The sequence below is a fragment of the Cervus elaphus genome, chromosome 28 (assembly GCF_910594005.1).
Source record: "Cervus elaphus chromosome 28, mCerEla1.1, whole genome shotgun sequence".
NCBI classification, from domain to species: domain Eukaryota; kingdom Metazoa; phylum Chordata; class Mammalia; order Artiodactyla; family Cervidae; genus Cervus; species Cervus elaphus.
The window spans coordinates 12,726,005-12,743,145 of record NC_057842.1 but is presented as its reverse complement, the minus strand read 5'-3'; the positions used below and the strand labels follow the sequence as shown (position 1 = coordinate 12,743,145).

General features: G+C 39.6%; 1 protein-coding gene across 4 annotated transcripts in view; it reads right to left on the bottom strand.

Moving 5' to 3' along the window:
• SMAP1 (small ArfGAP 1) overlaps nt 1-17,141 on the bottom strand; it is a 158,603-nt gene that overhangs the window by 96,099 nt on the left and 45,363 nt on the right. For all 4 annotated transcript variants that reach the window (XM_043889749.1, XM_043889751.1, XM_043889750.1 and 1 more), the window contains exon 2: nt 8,444-8,577. In XM_043889749.1, the coding sequence (XP_043745684.1) occupies nt 8,444-8,577 (134 nt within the window). The remainder of the gene's footprint in view (nt 1-8,443; nt 8,578-17,141) is intronic.

Genomic DNA, 17,141 nt, shown 5'->3' with positions numbered 1-17,141 from the left:
TGGAAGAAACTCACAAATCCCAAGATGCCATTAGGTAGCAGTGAGGCATCGGAGAAGGCAATGGCACCCCATTCCAGTACCCTTGCCTGGAAAATCCCATGGACAGAGGAGCCTGGTAGGCTGCAATCCATGGGGGTAGCGAAGAGTCGGACACGACTGAGAGACTTCCCTTTCACTTTTCACTTTCATGCATTGGAGAAGGAAATGGCAACCCACTCCAGGGTTCTTGCCTGGAGAATCCCAGGGACAGAGGAGCCTGGTGGGCTGCCGTCTATGGGGTCGCACAGAGTCGGACACGACTGAGGTGACTTAGCAGCAGCAGCACGGGTGAGGCATAATGACCAGCAGATGTGCCCGCAACACCTAATGAGGTGTTGAGTGGATCTGAGAACAGAAGACTAAGACAGTGGAGACATACACACTGGAGATTACTGTGAACCAAGATGAAGATGGTACAGGAAGCTGAGAGGGATTTCACCCACCCCAACAGCAAGGAAGTCCAAGGAGCTGGGAATTGGGAGAGACTCCACAAGAACCACCGAATCTCCCTGTCAGGATAGGGCCCCACACTGAGCAAAACTCCTGGGAAATGATTCCAAATGGAGCAGGACAGGAATCACAGAGATAAAGGAAGAGAAGGTTCAGATAAAAGTGGGAGAGAACAAGTGGCTTTCTGTTTTAAACATGAAAACAACTGAAGAGACAGGTCTGTGTGGTTAGAAAAGCTATTTTGAATAGTAATTCCTTTTAAAGGTAATGAAAAACCAATGTCACATAAAAATGATCAACAGAAAATAATCAAGGTCAAATCTCATACAAAGTTGTCAGGAGAATAAGATGTGGAACAGTGTCTCTAACAGTGAAGCCACACAAGAACAAATATGCCCAGAAAACAGATCAAAACCACAGACTACTAATCAGAACAAACTAAAAGCTATAAATACAAGATACCAAAGAATATATAAATGAGTCCAAAGACACATGATGTTATGAAAGAGCAACTAAATCAGAAATCAGAAACACACAGAATTAAAACAAAAACTCAGGAAAGAATCAGAAGTTCTTAAAAAATTCAAAAATGGATATGAAATTAAATAGATGATCAGAACAAATAAACACAGCAAATAATGGTAGAACTCTGGACAGGCAAAAGAAGAAAAAAAGAAAACTTAATGGAAATAAAAAGTAATGAAAAGTATCTAAGAGAAAGTGACAAATATTAGTGTCAGGCAATGAAGACCCAAATCCAGGTAAGAGGGTCAATGAAAAATGAAACTCAAACAAGGAAACAGGATACTAAAAAATTTATTTTTAAAAAGTCACTGGAATAAAAAAAATTTTCTTAATGTCACTGAAATAAAAAATTTGAAACTACACATTAAAAGAACTTATCACATGCAGGCATTTCCTGTCTAAAAGAAACCTCCTATGTTTCAAGACAGAGACAGGTCAAACATAAAAGTACTGAAGAAGACAGTCATGCAACCATCTAGCAAGAGAGCTGCAGTGGCTTTAGGCAAACACCACATCTAACCACCTCTGTGAAACAGAAAATGAGCCAGTTACAGGGTTTTACATTTTCTGATAGCCTTATTAAAAAAAAAAAAAAAAAAGGTACAATTAGTGTTAATAATGTCTTATTTAATGCATCTTTCTCCCCTGCAGAGCTCCCAGGAAAACATAATAACTGATTTCACCTGAATCTAAAGACTTAAAATGCTGTCATAATGTCATTTTTTTTTTTTTTTTGCAATGAACTGACAATTTAATTACTCACTAACAGCTAAGACCAGGCTCAGAGAAAGGATCAATCTGATACATTCTTGGATCCTGTCCCAGTAAAACCAACCTGTACAACCTCACGATTCAAGTAAAACTTAAGGTTCAGCTGTCCACAATACTCTAGTTCCAGGTTTCCATTCTATTAAAGACTGCAGAGGGAGCTCAGAGCAGACTGGTTTCATCAACTGCAAATCATCTTATTTCACAAAATCAATATGCTTTCAAGGAATAAAACTTACCATAACTTCATCCAAAACAGACTATGTCAGAAAGTCGAGGAGGAGAAAACTTCTTCAGTGTACTCAGCCACTTTCACCCCAGCCACTATCACCTCCCGCCTCTTCAATCTTTCACACACCTATTTCACCACTGAAGATGCACACGGCATGACCACGACATGAGAAGTGCCTGTCATTTTAGTTGCTTTTCCAGCTACCCTGAAGTAGTTAAAGTAACTGTCGAGTCCCTTTTGCCTATTCTCTCTGATTTGGCCAGATTAGGAATTCAAGCTGAGCTGACAGAACACAGTAAAGCTTACTGATGGAGATCAACAGAAATCCACGATTTTAGCTTCCTCAGGAAAAATCCTTTTCTAAAAAAAAACAAAATTTAAATGAAGACAAGCAGGTCAATGTTATGACATAAATTAAACTAAAGGCTGCACCCAGTTACCCTATAGTAGGTTTCTTTGGGAATGACAAAGTTATCAGAGAAATCTCTATGCATTTAGCTAGTGATTTTCTCCTTATGAAAGAAAATAAGAAAACCAAAAAAGTTTATCCAAAACATTTTTAGAACCTGTCTTTTTGACTTAACCCAAGAATCTTGTCACATTCTTTTGAGTTATTGGAGATTTCAGAAAAGTCTTATCCTTTAGGGTAGAATTTGACTCTTGGAAAAAGTTGAATCACATCTGTAATGTGTGTCATTTTTATTCTAATGCATATAGTGAAAATGATTTTTGAACTGCTGTGGCAACCAAACACGATTTGAGCATACCATCCAAAAGTCTCAAAAACGGAAGAAACTGCAGTCACTGAAACTGCTCCTCACCCGCCATCCAAGGCGTGAACCCCACCCACACCTCCAGGTGCGTGTCCAGCCTCTGCACACACCACCCCAGTGACAGCGAACTCACTCTTCTCCAAAGGCAACTCATTTCAGTTTGGAACAGTCTGAGCACTGAAAAGTACTGCCTTCTAGTTTCAGCATATATTACCTTGGAACCTCCATACACACTAGCTTAAGTCAGACTTCCTATGGTGGCTATATTTTTGGAACTTTACAAGTATAAAGGAACAATGGGAAAAAAGGACAAAAAATGGAAAGCAACAGAAGCAATGAAAAAATTAAGAACTGATGGAAAACAAAGGCACAGGAAAGAAAGCCATTCAAGACAACCAGATGACGGTTTACATTTTAGATGGATCAAGCTACAGGCAAAAAGACACCTACCAATCTTAACATTTATAAGTGCACACATTAATTCCTGACTGTGACCAAAGTTTCCCATATTGAAATACTGAAAGAGTTTCATAAATCCTTTTTTCCTGTTTCTGTATAAAACACCTAGGCTTCATTGATACTGTTAAAGAACAATGGTTATTGATATTCTGCTCTTTATTCTACTCAAACGTATCATGTTATCTAGCAAAAAACCCTCCATGCCTGGTCGTATCTATTCCTTTCTCTTAAAGTCTATCATAGCATTAGCAGTTGGCTTTCTTTGTTTTATAGAAAGAAAGCATTTTTAACAAGGCAACAAAATTTTTAATTACTTCACAAGAGTTCTTGAAATACAAATATGAACACATAATGTACAGCCATGCTAAAATTCCAGTGCCATGGAATCAACCTACTGGGCTGACTCCAGCCTCACTGAGCATACTTGGGAAAATTACCAATTACTTCATGCTAAGGATATCCACATTGGAAAAGACCCTGATGCTGGGAAAGACTGAGGCAGGAGGAGAAGGGGACGACAGAGGATGAGATGGTTGGATGGCATCACCGACTCGATGGACATGAGTTTGAGTAAGCTCCGGGAGTTGTTGAAGGACAGGGAGGCCTGGCGTGCTGCAGTCCATGGGGTCACAAAGAGTGGGACACGACTGAGCGACTGAACTGAACTGAAGTGAAGGATATCCAACGTTTCTTAAGGTGTGATAAATCCATGAATACCAAAGGTTTCAAATAGAAAATCTAAAAGAACTGATTCAGAGGTCACTATTAGAAAGAGGGGGAAGTCATCTGCACAGAAAAATAACAACTGAACTCATGAGAGTAACTGAGTTTTCCCTTGGAGCAAGACAAACGAGCAAAAAGGCTAAAGACAAAACCACATAACGGCTCCAGCAGAAGGGAAAAGCAGAAAAAGAGTTAAAACAAAAAAGAAAAAAACACAGCGACTAAATAATGAAACAAAATCGAGGATGAGGGACAGTAAGTTTAGATTCTCTTACACAGAGAAAGCTTCAGGAAGGCAGGGAGGAGTGTCAGGGAAGCAGGGACCACGTGGGTGGCATGGACATGGCCACACGCGTTCACTGCGCTCTTTGTGAGCACAGACCCAGCAGAGGGGCAGAGTAAAGACGAGTCAGCAGAGGCCAGTCAGGTAAAGGAGAGAGACAGGAGGGAGAGACCCTGCTCAAGAAATCCAATGCTCCAAGAAGGTCAGGGCAAGTCCCTGGAGGACAGCGGCTGGTGAACGCTCACTGGTGAACAAGTGAGTGAACCGGCATCGCAGGGTTGAGGGCTGTCTGTCAAGGCTCAAAGGGTACAAGCAAAACTTTTGTGGAAGATGGGGGCAAGACAGCAGGTTTCAAAGAGGAGGAAAGAGTTTAAAGATGCCTCCAAATGAAAATAGTTTCTTGAATTAGCTAGAAAAGCAGAAAGGAAGCTGAGAAGGAAAATAAAGGCAAAGAAACCAGCACCCACCTCCTTCCTCCACTCTGGCCCTAGAACAGGAGAACCAGCTGCTGAAGTCAGAGCAGAACTACGAGAGGAGGAGGGTGGACAGAAGACGAGAGCGAGGAAAGCTTCTGTTCTTCTGATGCAAGAGTAAACAGTGACATGAGGAGAGCTCAGCTCAAACACCTCTCCCTCTCGTCCAAAGCGTGGTCAAAGCTACAGCACAAACGGGTGAGGTATAAAGACACGGGGGAAGTGCCTACAGAACGCTGAAGGCAAGCGTACCGTGCCTGCGGAGACTGGACGCACTTGAGAAACGCGTACACTGCACACTGCAGCCGTGTGAGCTTGGGGTTCCCCCGCAAGTGCCAAGTACTGACACCTTATCAAGAAATGTCACCAGTAAGTCCCAAACAAAGAACATGTGCGAGAAGATAACCGAAAGATTTACAGACACATAAAGTACGAAAAATGGTCCAAAGTTACCAATAAAAACACCAGATGCACGGAGTATACTTTCCAATGTGGACAAAGTCTCACTAGGATGTTTCATTAGGCAGCACAATTTACACAACTCTACAAAGTGAGCCAAGAAACTTTATTCTTTTTTCATCCTCTTTTCTTTTTCATTTTTTAATGAAAGTACAGTTGATTTACAATGTTATTTTCTGGGGCACAACAAAGTGAGTGATTCAGTTACCAGACACACACACACACGTATATATTCTTTTTCATATTCTTTTTCATTGTGGTTTCTTACAGGATATTGAATACAGTATTACACTAGGACCTTGCTGTTTAGTGTAGTCTTCATTTTAATTCCTTCAATAAAGACGATGAAAATGAATAATTAAGAATTTTTAAATAACGAGGGGAAAAGGGAATCAAGACTTGGGATTAATGAACAAGTACAAAACTAAAAATAAAAGCTATACTATTTATAAAAGTATTAACACATTGATCCTTTCCAAAAATTTCAGAAGTACCCAACAATAAACCCAAGACCAAAGACATTTAATCTATGAATCACAATTCAAAACAATTTTTTATTATAATTTAAGTTGAATAACTCTTATTTCCATACTAATAAGTTTTGGTAGATAAATTATTTTCTTTTGAAAGGAAGCATACAGCAATTCTAACACAGCTATGACAGATGCCCTGAAAGCTGACTCTCACAGACACTGTATATGACGTATATATAATATCATACCCTCGAACCCCACCATTTTAGGTAAAGGACTTGAGAATCCAGATTTCAATACGTGAAGGGGTCCTGGACCATTCCCCAAGGACACGGTTGAACACCTGTACAGACCTTTCCCAAGGCACATAAAACACACTTCTATCTGTATTTGCTTTGTAATTATACCTCATTTTTTATCTACTTCATTTTAAGTTAAAAAAAAGCCAAAGTTGGATTAAGGTCCCATAGACCATAGGGCAGTGGCCAAAGGGAAAAAAAGAGACTGGAAAGATCCTCAAAGCAGCAATATTGAGGATTTTGTACAGCTAACCAAACAGACTAATCCTACTAGCAAATGACAAGCCAGCATGACGGAGTGTGCAAGACGCGCCAGTCTGAAAACAGCACAGCACCGTAAATCAGCTCTACTTCCATCACAAGTGAGCCCACTAGTGTTACCAACGCTTTACCCACATCACCTCACAGCCCTGCCGGAGGGCACTGGGACCGCCTCCCCTCACAGACGCGGGCACCGAGGCACCTGCCGCAAGACGCCCGGTCAGGACCGCCCGGTGCCACCCCGGAGTCGGACTCCACAGACAGCTTTCTCAGTCACCTTTTTCCACGGCCTCTCCAGAAGCAGCTGTCTTAAAACAAAGCTTGCCTCATCAGTATGGAGCCTCGGGGTCTTTGCCAACCACTTTCTTCTTCAGCACACAGCAGTCCAGAACTGATTTTTAAAGAACAGCCCTGGTCTGCCTGCAAGCACTGCCAACGCCCACACAGGAATACCGAGGGCTCAGCTGTCCTTGTGACTGGGCTTCCTCACCCTTCTTTTCTTTAAAGTGAGCCTCACTGTCTTCTCAACTAGACTTTGCAGGCATGCCCTCTAACCTCACCCTCCTCCGCTGCAGGAGGTGCCCCAAGGCTTAGGAAGATACACAGCACATCCCCTATGAGAAGTACTCGTCAAAAGTCTGGCGTTCAGAACTAATAATCCTTAATTGAAGAAGCTGACATACAAACAGTGTTCAAATATAACTTCAAAGACTGTACACTACTTAATAATTGCTTTCAAGATCTTTACATATTTAATAAACCGTATCTTGCTTTATAACCTATCCCCCAGAAAACCAGTAACTGTAGTGCTGATTGGGAAGTTATGCCCTAAACTACTAGAGAAGAACAGCTGTCCACATCCAACAACCTCAGTTCCTTTCAACAGCCTAGTTGAGAAAAATAATATTTCTGGAGAATTTAACTGTCTAGGGATTCCATGTTTTCTCCTTGGTTTGAAATGAACCATTAAAAAGGCAACACATTTGGTCTTGAGTGTTCTTTATCTTCACAACCATTACAAACTCAAGTGACATTTTCAAGCTACACTTCATGTTTTCTTGAAGACAACTTAAGAAACAATCTCATGAAAATCTGTTACCATAGTTACTACAGAGATGTTACTAAGAACACTGCCTTAAAATGAAATGTTCAAAAAGCTCTGCTTCCTTGATATAAGTAAGTTTTCTCAAGTATCTCGAAAAGACACAGTTTCATATATCCTTTTATATTCTAGCCAACAAAAAGTTAAAAAACTAACAAGATTAAACTAATTAATTATGCTTGACTTTATGGCCCAAAGATCTCTATTTTTTTCCTTTGAGTATTTTTGAGGTTTAGTTTTTTAATATTTAAATTTTTGCTACATCTAATATTTACTTTGGCATAAATGTCTTCAGTATAGAAGCTGTACTTTAACCAAGTCTATGTACCTTTTTCAAATGATCACTCTCTCCCAGCATTCTATTCTTTCTACCCTTACTTCACATATCCATGCCAATTTGTGTGTTATTTTCGTTTTATGATTACTGAGGTTCAACCACATACACTTGTATATTTAGGCTTCAAGCGGACTATAAGTAGTTTGAAAAGGGCATAAGAAAAAGTCATATAATTTCACTGTGAACTATAAATAAAACCAGTAGAAATAATTATTTTTACATTAGCAATTAACCTTAAGGATTAGAAAGTATGATTTTGAAAATTTAATAATGTCACACTGGAAAAATGGCAAGCCCTTAAAAGTATAAATTTATCTCTAAAAAGCTAAACTGCTCGAAACAAGCCCACTCATGAGAATACTGGCTAAATGGGCTGTCTTCCAACTCCTATGACTTGTCTGAGAGTGGAGAACAACCACTCCTGCACAGAAGTGCAGATAGAGGTGGTTTGCTCTTCGTCTTTACTCAGGCGCCCTCTACTGACAGCAAAGCAAAAGAGACTACGGAAATACACTCGCAAATTTCATCAGTACAGGAAAAGAATTTATTTTTTAAATACTTCAAAATCAATATTTTAGATAAAACCACATTAAAAACGAACTTTACTACAGAACCAAGAAAAAATAAACATCTGTGAACTGACAATTCAAGTTAACACTCAAATCTTACATGTGGCAAATGCTATATTTCAATATACTACTTTACCATCGATGCTAATCCTTAGATGCAAGAAGGATTAAAGATCTTAAATCCATTTTAAATAATTTCTCTGTAGGGGAATGTTTACCTGGATCTGTTCTGGCGTCCATTGGTCTAGGTTGACTGACTTGACCCTGGATATATGAACCCCAAGATTCCTATGGATGCCAGCACATCTGATGCAAATAAACACACCAATATTCCAGGAAGCCCATCGAGGACCTGATTACAGAGAAGAAACAAAGAAAAGCTAGCATTAAAAACTAAAAAAATATCATAACAGCATATAAGAAGCATTCTGGTTCCTCATACAATCGTAACGAAAGGTTATAGAATTCACGGACTCAAATTTTCAAAGGGCAAAGCAGCAGCTAGTCTAGTCCAGTTCTAGATGAATAAACCCTTCCATCAACAATATGCTCGCACACACACAAAACACATACACACGTGCTTACACGTTTCTCAATTTATGCGTATGTTTAGTTTAAACAATATGACATGTCTATGTACATACAGACATTCACACATACACAACACACCCTTTAGCAACATTTTAAACAGTAGGTCACAACTCATTAATTTAATCTCAACCAAAATTTATTTTTAGAAGGAAAATGGTATAAGTACATCAGACGAAGAGTAAATATAACTTTGCTAAAACTTTTAAAAAATCAGTAATATACATATATATGTACAGACAAACATACACACAAAAATCAGGTCGCATTATAAAATGCTGTTTCTCTGGATCAGAGTCAAGCAAGGCTGAAAAACACTACAAAGAAATTCATACATATACTCAAGAAGCTGTGTAACCAGAATATTTATATATTTATAGTAGCATGATTTCTAAAAAGACTAACAACTCAAATGCTCACCAGTACAATTATCTCCATACCACAGAAAATTATACAACAATGGAAATAAATAGACTGCACATATCAACCTGGCTAAATGGCACATTTGTAATCAATATTAGCACAAGGTGATATATATAAAGGCTTCCCTGGTGGCTCAGATGGTAAAGAATCTGCCGGCAACGCAGGAAACCCAGGTTTGATCCCTGGGTCGGGAAGACCCCTGGAGAAGGGGATACGCACTCCAACATTCTTCAGGGGCAAGCAGACAAGGCTGTGGGCAGGCAGGCAGGTCTCACAGAGGGGGCCAAGTTTGAAATGAAGCTTAAACGCTGGCCAGGAGCCCCTGACACAGTACACCAAGACACATCTCAGCAAAGGCTGAGTAAGGTGAGGGTGGTCAGGGAGTCTGGCAGAGCAGAAGGGCGGGGCATTAAAGAACTGGGGGACCTTTCAGGAGCTGACAGAGGAGCCACATAATAAAGGCCTCACACGGCAACTGAGGGGCCAACCCTGGCCCCCACAGAGAAGACCTCAGTCCTCGTCCAAGAGCGCCTGGCCTTTCCTGCTTTTGCACATGTTGCCCCCTCTGCTCCTAATGCTTCCTGCAGGCCATGAGGTGCCAGGCTCGTTCCGTCACAAGCCGCCTGCTCTGGGCGACTTTGGTGACCCCTCCAGCCACAGCTGCCTCCCCCCGCTACTCTCCATCACTCATAACAGGACAGTCTCCTCTGAAGTCTATGTAAAAATCTAAGGTAAACAAAAAGACAAATACAGGCAAACACAAATAGATGAACAGCTGGAGGGTCTAATTATTTCAGCAGCTAAGTTTCAAAACAAAAAAAGTTAAAAAACTGCAGCGTCAGTTTCAGATCAGTGTCTCTCAAACTCTAAGGCACATGCATGTACTGGGGGACACGATGAAATCGAATGGTTCTGGACAGTGCCTGAGACTCTGCAACCTGACAAGCAACCCGAGACACCAGTGCTGCCATTCACAGGCCACAGGGACAATAGCAAGACTCCAGACTACTTTTTGTATAAAGTGTCTCATAGATAAAAGTCCTTTTTCTGGCTGAGAGCATATATCTGCATTTGCTCATATGTGTTCTGTCCTTTCCCTCTTCCCATTCTATGTTTTTTCTTGTTTCTTTTCATGTGCTTTTGTTACCAAATTGAAATAGCTATAGTTATTTTTACTGCTTTCTTTTCCTTTAACCTTTATGCTATAATTGTTTTAGTATATAATTATGTTATATTTATTATATAAATTATATATTTAATATATATTATATATGATTTATATATAACTTAATTATATATTTATTTCTATAATATAGTATATATATTACATAAATTTATATATTATATAATATATATTATATATTTATATATTTATAATTATAACTATATTTATATTTAAATACAATTATATAATACATATTTATATATAGATATGTATTATATATTATCTATATTGTATATTGATATTAATATATACTATATTGATATTATATAACATAACAATATATAATGTATATTATTTAATATATACTTAAATTATAAATAAGTATATAAATTAATATATTTAATATATATTTGATATATTGAATATATTTAATTATTTTACATTTTATATTTTATAATTTTATATTTTAAATTGTATATTTAATATACATTAAATATATGTTAATATATTTACTATATATTCAATATATATTAAAATTATTTATAAATATATTTAATATATAATGTATTAATGTTAACATATACCATAAGATATAATATTTTATATAATAGATTGTATTATGTATTATTTATTTATATATTATATGTAAATATAATTATATTTATTATTATAATTATATACCCATTTTAATACAATTATAATTATTAATATATTATATAATATAATTCTGATATACAGTCACAATTTTATATTTGCTAACTTCCTCAAAGTTTTGTGTATATTTGCATTTCCATTTCAGGTAGAAGAGTTCACTCCAACATCTCTTATAAGGCAGGTCTACTGGTCATAAACTCCCTCAGCTTTTCCCTGTCTGGGAAAGCCTTTATTTCTCCTTCATATTTGAAGGGCAACTTTCCTGGGTACAGTAGTCCTGACTGACAGTTTTTCTCCTTCAGTTTTCTGAGAATGTCATTCCACTCTCCTGGCCTACAGATTTTCTGTTTGAACAAACTCCAGGAGATAGTGAAGGACAGGGAAGCCTGGCGTGCTGCAGTCCATGGGATCGCAAAAGAGTTAGACACGACTGAGCAACGCTGGAACAAATGAGGGTTCCTTTGCAGGCAATCATCCTTTCTTCTTTAGCTGCTTTAAAAGTCTTTCTTTGAGACATAGAGATGACTAACAAACACATGAAAAGATGCTCAACACTGCTCATTATTAGAGAAATAACTAATCATACCATGAGATACCACTTCACATCAGTCAGAATGGTCATCATCAAAAAGTCTACAAACAATAAATGCTGCAAAGGGTGTGGAGAAAAGGGAACCCTCCTACACTGCTGGTGGGAATGTAAAATTGGTACAACCATTATAAAGAGCAGCATGGAGGTTCCTTAAGAAACTAAAAATAGAACTACCATATGACCCAGCAATCCCACTCCTGGGCATATCCAAAGAAAACAATAATTTAAAAAGATACCCCGATGTTCACTGCAGCACTATTTACAACAGCTGGAGAAGGAGGCAACCTAAATATCCATCAACAGAGGAATGGATAAAAAAGATGTGTTACATATATACAGTGGAATATTACTTAGCCATAAAAAGAATGAAATAATGTCATTTGCAGCAACATGGATGGACCTACAGAAATCAGAGAAAGACATATATCATATGATATCACTTTTGCAGAATGTAAAAAAAATGATACAAATGAACTTATTTACAAAACAAAGTAGAGTCACGGATATAGAAAACAAACTTATGGTTATGGGCGGGGGTGGCAACTTGACATATACACATTACTATATATAAAACAGATAAAGAAGGACCTACTATATAGTATAGGGAACACTGATCATTACTCTTTAATGACCTACACAGGGAAAGAATCTAAAAAAGAGTGGATATATGTATTGGTCAGATGGCATCACCAAATCAATGGACATGAGCAAACTCCAGGAGATAGTGAAGGACAGGGAAGTCTGGTGTGCTACAGCCCATGGGGTCGCAAAGAGCCAGATACAACTTAGTGACTGTAACTGACTCATTTTACTGTACCTGAAACTAATACAACACTGCAAATTAACTATATTCCAAGAAAAATTTTAAAAAAAGAAAAGCAGTGAAAATCCAGAAAAGGACTGCATTTAAAAAAAAAAAAAAAAGATAGTCAACGTGTCAAAACTTTCCGAGAAGTCAAGAAGAATCGGGGTAGGGCAGATGTGTTAACTGAGAAGGCACAGGTAACTTCAGGGCTGGAAGGCAGGGAAAGAGAAAGAATTAGTTCCTTCTTAATTCCATTACCAGGTTGTGGGGAGGGAGGGCATTTACCCATTTTGAATTCTATTACCCTGTTAAACCCTTTCTCCCTTTCAGTCCCCAACTCCACATCTTTAACATATCTACAATCTTGATCCAACTTTATTTTGCATTACTCCAACTTACTTACACATTCAGGAAGCCAATCAGTTAGGAAGAAAGCAGAAGACAGTCACTGCTTTCCCTTGAATACAACTCAGTTATCCCGTCTTGAAACTTTTCTGCACACCACCTCTCTTCCCTAGAATGTTCTGCTTGTGGACCACACAAGTCCTACCTCATCTTCAAAGCCTAACCAGAGTCCCATATTCTCCATGAAGCCTTTCCTTACGACCCCACTCCATTCTCCTTATAAATATCTATAGCCCACGACAGCTTGTCTCAGACAAGACACCACAACGGATACCTGCTGTTTCTCCACTTGTAACCAGTCACATCTACTGAAGTGAAAGGCAAGAGTTCTCATCAGGAAAGCAGTGTGTGGCCTGCATCACCTAGAGTAACCTAACAGGTCTAGATAAGCGAGCAGGCAACACAGTAAAAAAAAACCCGCTAAGTCTGATGACTTGGTCAAACACAAGTCCTTTAATACCTGAAGCAACCCATGATTTATTTAAAAGTAGAAACAAAAGCAAAACCTGTGAGGCAGATACTGTTCTTTTTAATATCCTCTTGCCATTCTTCCTTAAAAAAAAAAGAAAAGAAAAAAGCCCCTAAGTTTTAGCTACAAACAAGGCTACACTGATAGAGAATACATTTCTCAGCCTCCTCTGTAGCAAGGGTGGTCGACGGAATGTGAACTGAAACGATATGTTTTGCCATTCACCAGGGGAAAACTGGCCCAAACCGGGCCTGTGGTTGTCTGGCCTCTTCCCCTTTCCCGTGAGCTGAGCAAATGGTGAGAAGGGAAGCTGCTGCCTTGGATCCAGATATGAAAACCTCATGGTGAAGAGGACAAAACCACCAATACTAGTTCATCTGCATACTAATGTGAGGAAACAAACTTCTATCCTGCTGAAGTCAGAGTACCTGAGGGTCTTTCAGTTACAGCCTTTTCATACTGGTCACGACAGAGGATGAGGTGGTTGGATGGCCTCACCGACTCTATGGACGTGAGTCTGAGTACACTCGGGGAGTTGGTGATGGACGGGGAGGCCTGGCGCGCTGCAGTCCACGGGGTCGCAGAGAGTCCACCACGACTGAGCGACTGAACTGACTGGGAGCTGTGGCAGCTACACCCGTCATCTATCTAATTCAGTGTGCACCTTATATGTGCATGCTGGCAGCAGGGATCGGAGCATACCACAGATTTATTCCTTATTTCAGGGCCAAAATTGTCAAAGAGGTGTTTAAGAATAATAAAGTACATTTTGATCAAACCTTAGTCTTCTAGATTCAACTTAAATCACCAAATATGTGCTAAGTGTCTACTTTTACCAAGGTATTAAATGAAGGAAACAAAACACAGATTCTTCCATCAAAGAGTTTGCACTTTAGTAAGTCATTCAACAGTTCCGATGTATGTGCAAATGATGTAGGAAAAAGAAAGGGAAAAGGAAAGAGGAAAAAATGAACAAAGGCCAGGTATATTAGCACAGGCTTTGCCGAGCCAGCGGCATTTGAGGTGGTCACTGGAATAAAAGCCCAATTACAGCAGGTATGGTCTGGACAAGGTATAAAGACAAGGTACATTCTGGTAAGATGCACAGTACCCCATCCACCTTGAAGAGTTTCACCTGTGCTGTAAAGTTACGGCCAACAAATACCATACCGCAGCACCTGATTACTGCTAAGTTTCTTCATTTAACTACGGATTTAATTTTTTTCAGTTGTGATACATATACACCTAACATTTATATGACAGAAGTGACTACTAGCTTTCAAACAGATATTAAATACAGTTTTAAGAAAAGAAACTCTGTAGAAACTGGAAAAAGTGAGTTTTGTTGAATGATAAATCATTAGGTATCCAAATAATGTAAAAACATATATATTTTTTAAAAAAGAACAGGAATTTTACTGAAAATTCATTATACTTGCGTTGTGTATCTCACAGTATTTGAGAAATAAAATGAAATTGTATGCCCTTCTGAAAAGAAACTTCTCTTAAGTTTCTGATTACCATGAGAGACTAACAAACAGAAAAATGTCTTTGAATCTTTTTATAAATAAAAAATTTCTTTCAAGACTTAATCCTTCCATAAAGCCTCCTCCCATTCCCCCAACACGTTTAATAACATGTATCAGGGTGATTTACCGCTAGTTGCTTCGGCTACCTCCTCTGTGACACAGTGAGCTCTGGGCACAGGGATTCATTTCACTGATCTTGTCTGCTCTGTACCCAGCACAACGCCTGCCATAAAGCTGCAGACAGACCTTGAGTCACCTGAGTTACTGCTGCCAAACACACAAGCAAGTATGTAACAGGAAGCTAGCAGCTTACTGCATATGCAAAACATTATTCATGGTACTCCAGAAACACCGCCCGATATAATCCTAATAAATGTTGCTGTTGTTCAGTCGCTCAGTCGTGTCTGACTCTCTGCAACCCCACGCTTCCTGCACGCCAGGCTTCCCTGTCCTTCACCATCTCCCACAGCCTGCTCAAACTCAAGTCCATCAAGTCGGTGATGCCATCCAACCATCTCATCCTGTCATCCCCTTCTCCCGTGGCCTTCAATCTTTCCCAGCATCAGGGTCTTCTCCAATGAGTCGGCTCATCTCATCAGATGGCCAAAGTATTGGAGCTTCAGCTACAGCATCAGTCCTTCCAATGAATATTCAGGGTTGATTTCCTTTAGGATGGACTGGTTGGATCTCCTTGCTGCCCAAGGGACTCTCAAGAGTTTTCTTCAGCACCAGTTAGAAAGCATCAATTCTTCGGCTCACAGCCACACACGACTACTGGAAAAACCATAGTTTTGACTATACAGACCTTTGTCGGTAAAGCAATGTCTCTGCTAACACACTGTCTAGGTTTTCTTCCAAGGAGCAAGCATCTTTAAATTTCATGGCTGCAGTTATGGTCCACAGTGATTCTGGAGCCCAAGAAAATAAAGTCTGTCACTGTTTCCATTTTTTACCCATCTATTTGCCTTCAAGTGATGGGACCAGATGCCATAGGAAGTAGATAATATTCCCACACTGTATTTTGGGGACTGAGAAATGTAGAATTAAAAAAAAAAAACAAAAAACTAGCAATCAGAGAAGAGAGCTAAGACTATTCCATGATCAAATTCCAGAACACACTTGTGAATACTCTGCATCTCCTACCATGATAATTCCATCCTTCGAAACAAAATTCCTTTCCACTGGATGACTGGTTTTACTCTGCACTGTCACCGTTTGAAATGCTAAGTCATTTACTGTTGAAGCTAGTAATACAGATTTAAAGATGCAAATAATCTCTTCACCTCTCCAGAAGTATCAATCCTTCCCATATTATTATAAGTTCATTTCTTTCCTCATTATACCTAAGCTTACAGGCAGTAAGAACTGGATTTGGCTTGGTTTTATTGCTGAAGAAGGAAACTGCGCTGGACAGAGAATTTGATCAAGGGGGAGCAGAGGAGAGGCGGAGGGCAGAACCCTCTGGGCGGGGAAGGCGGCTCACACGGCAGCACGCAGCGGGCTCCTGGGGACAGGGGACAGGGCCCACAGTAAAGGGGCCCTGAGAGGACACACTCACACCAAACACAGCCAGGACCAAGCAAACAAGCACAGCGCCCTTTCTCCTCACCACCGGGAGGCCCTTCGCTCCTCACCCCAGAGCACCGACTACCTTTCGCTGCTTGCGGTAGACCAGGTTATGGGCCAGGTCTGCTTGACGACAACCTAGGACCGGCAACAGTCTATGAAGACATGTTTTCCACAGCAAATAACCAAGCTACTAACTTGCAAAACAACGAGTGTGGGGGCAGGGGGGCTGCAAATAGGCATGAGGGATCTCTCTGGAATGATGGAAGTGTCCTAAAATTTTATAGCGGTGACAGCTACAAAACTCTGCCAACACATTAAAAATCACTGAATTACATACTTAAAGTAAGTGAGCTTTACAGCATGCAAATTGTATCTCACCAAAGCTGCTTTAAATTTTTTTATACATTTCTTTAAATATGAGAATGAAATACCATTTGTTCCTTTTACTGCTTTTTCTTTACCAGAACAGAAAGCATGGCAGCCAGCAGCAGAACTAGTGAGCTGACCCTGAGAAGTGCTAGAGGATGATCTCAGGATGTGTGGAGCGGACGACGTGCAGTCCTGTCAGACACAGAAATGGGCCAAGAAGACACGCACACAGCTCCCGTTTAGATGGCTTCATGATCAAACCCAAGTGTACACAGATGCTCCGTTATTACTATTTCAACAGCGGTTATTTCAGAGGGCCAGCTTCTGGCCGGCAAACATACTCAACAG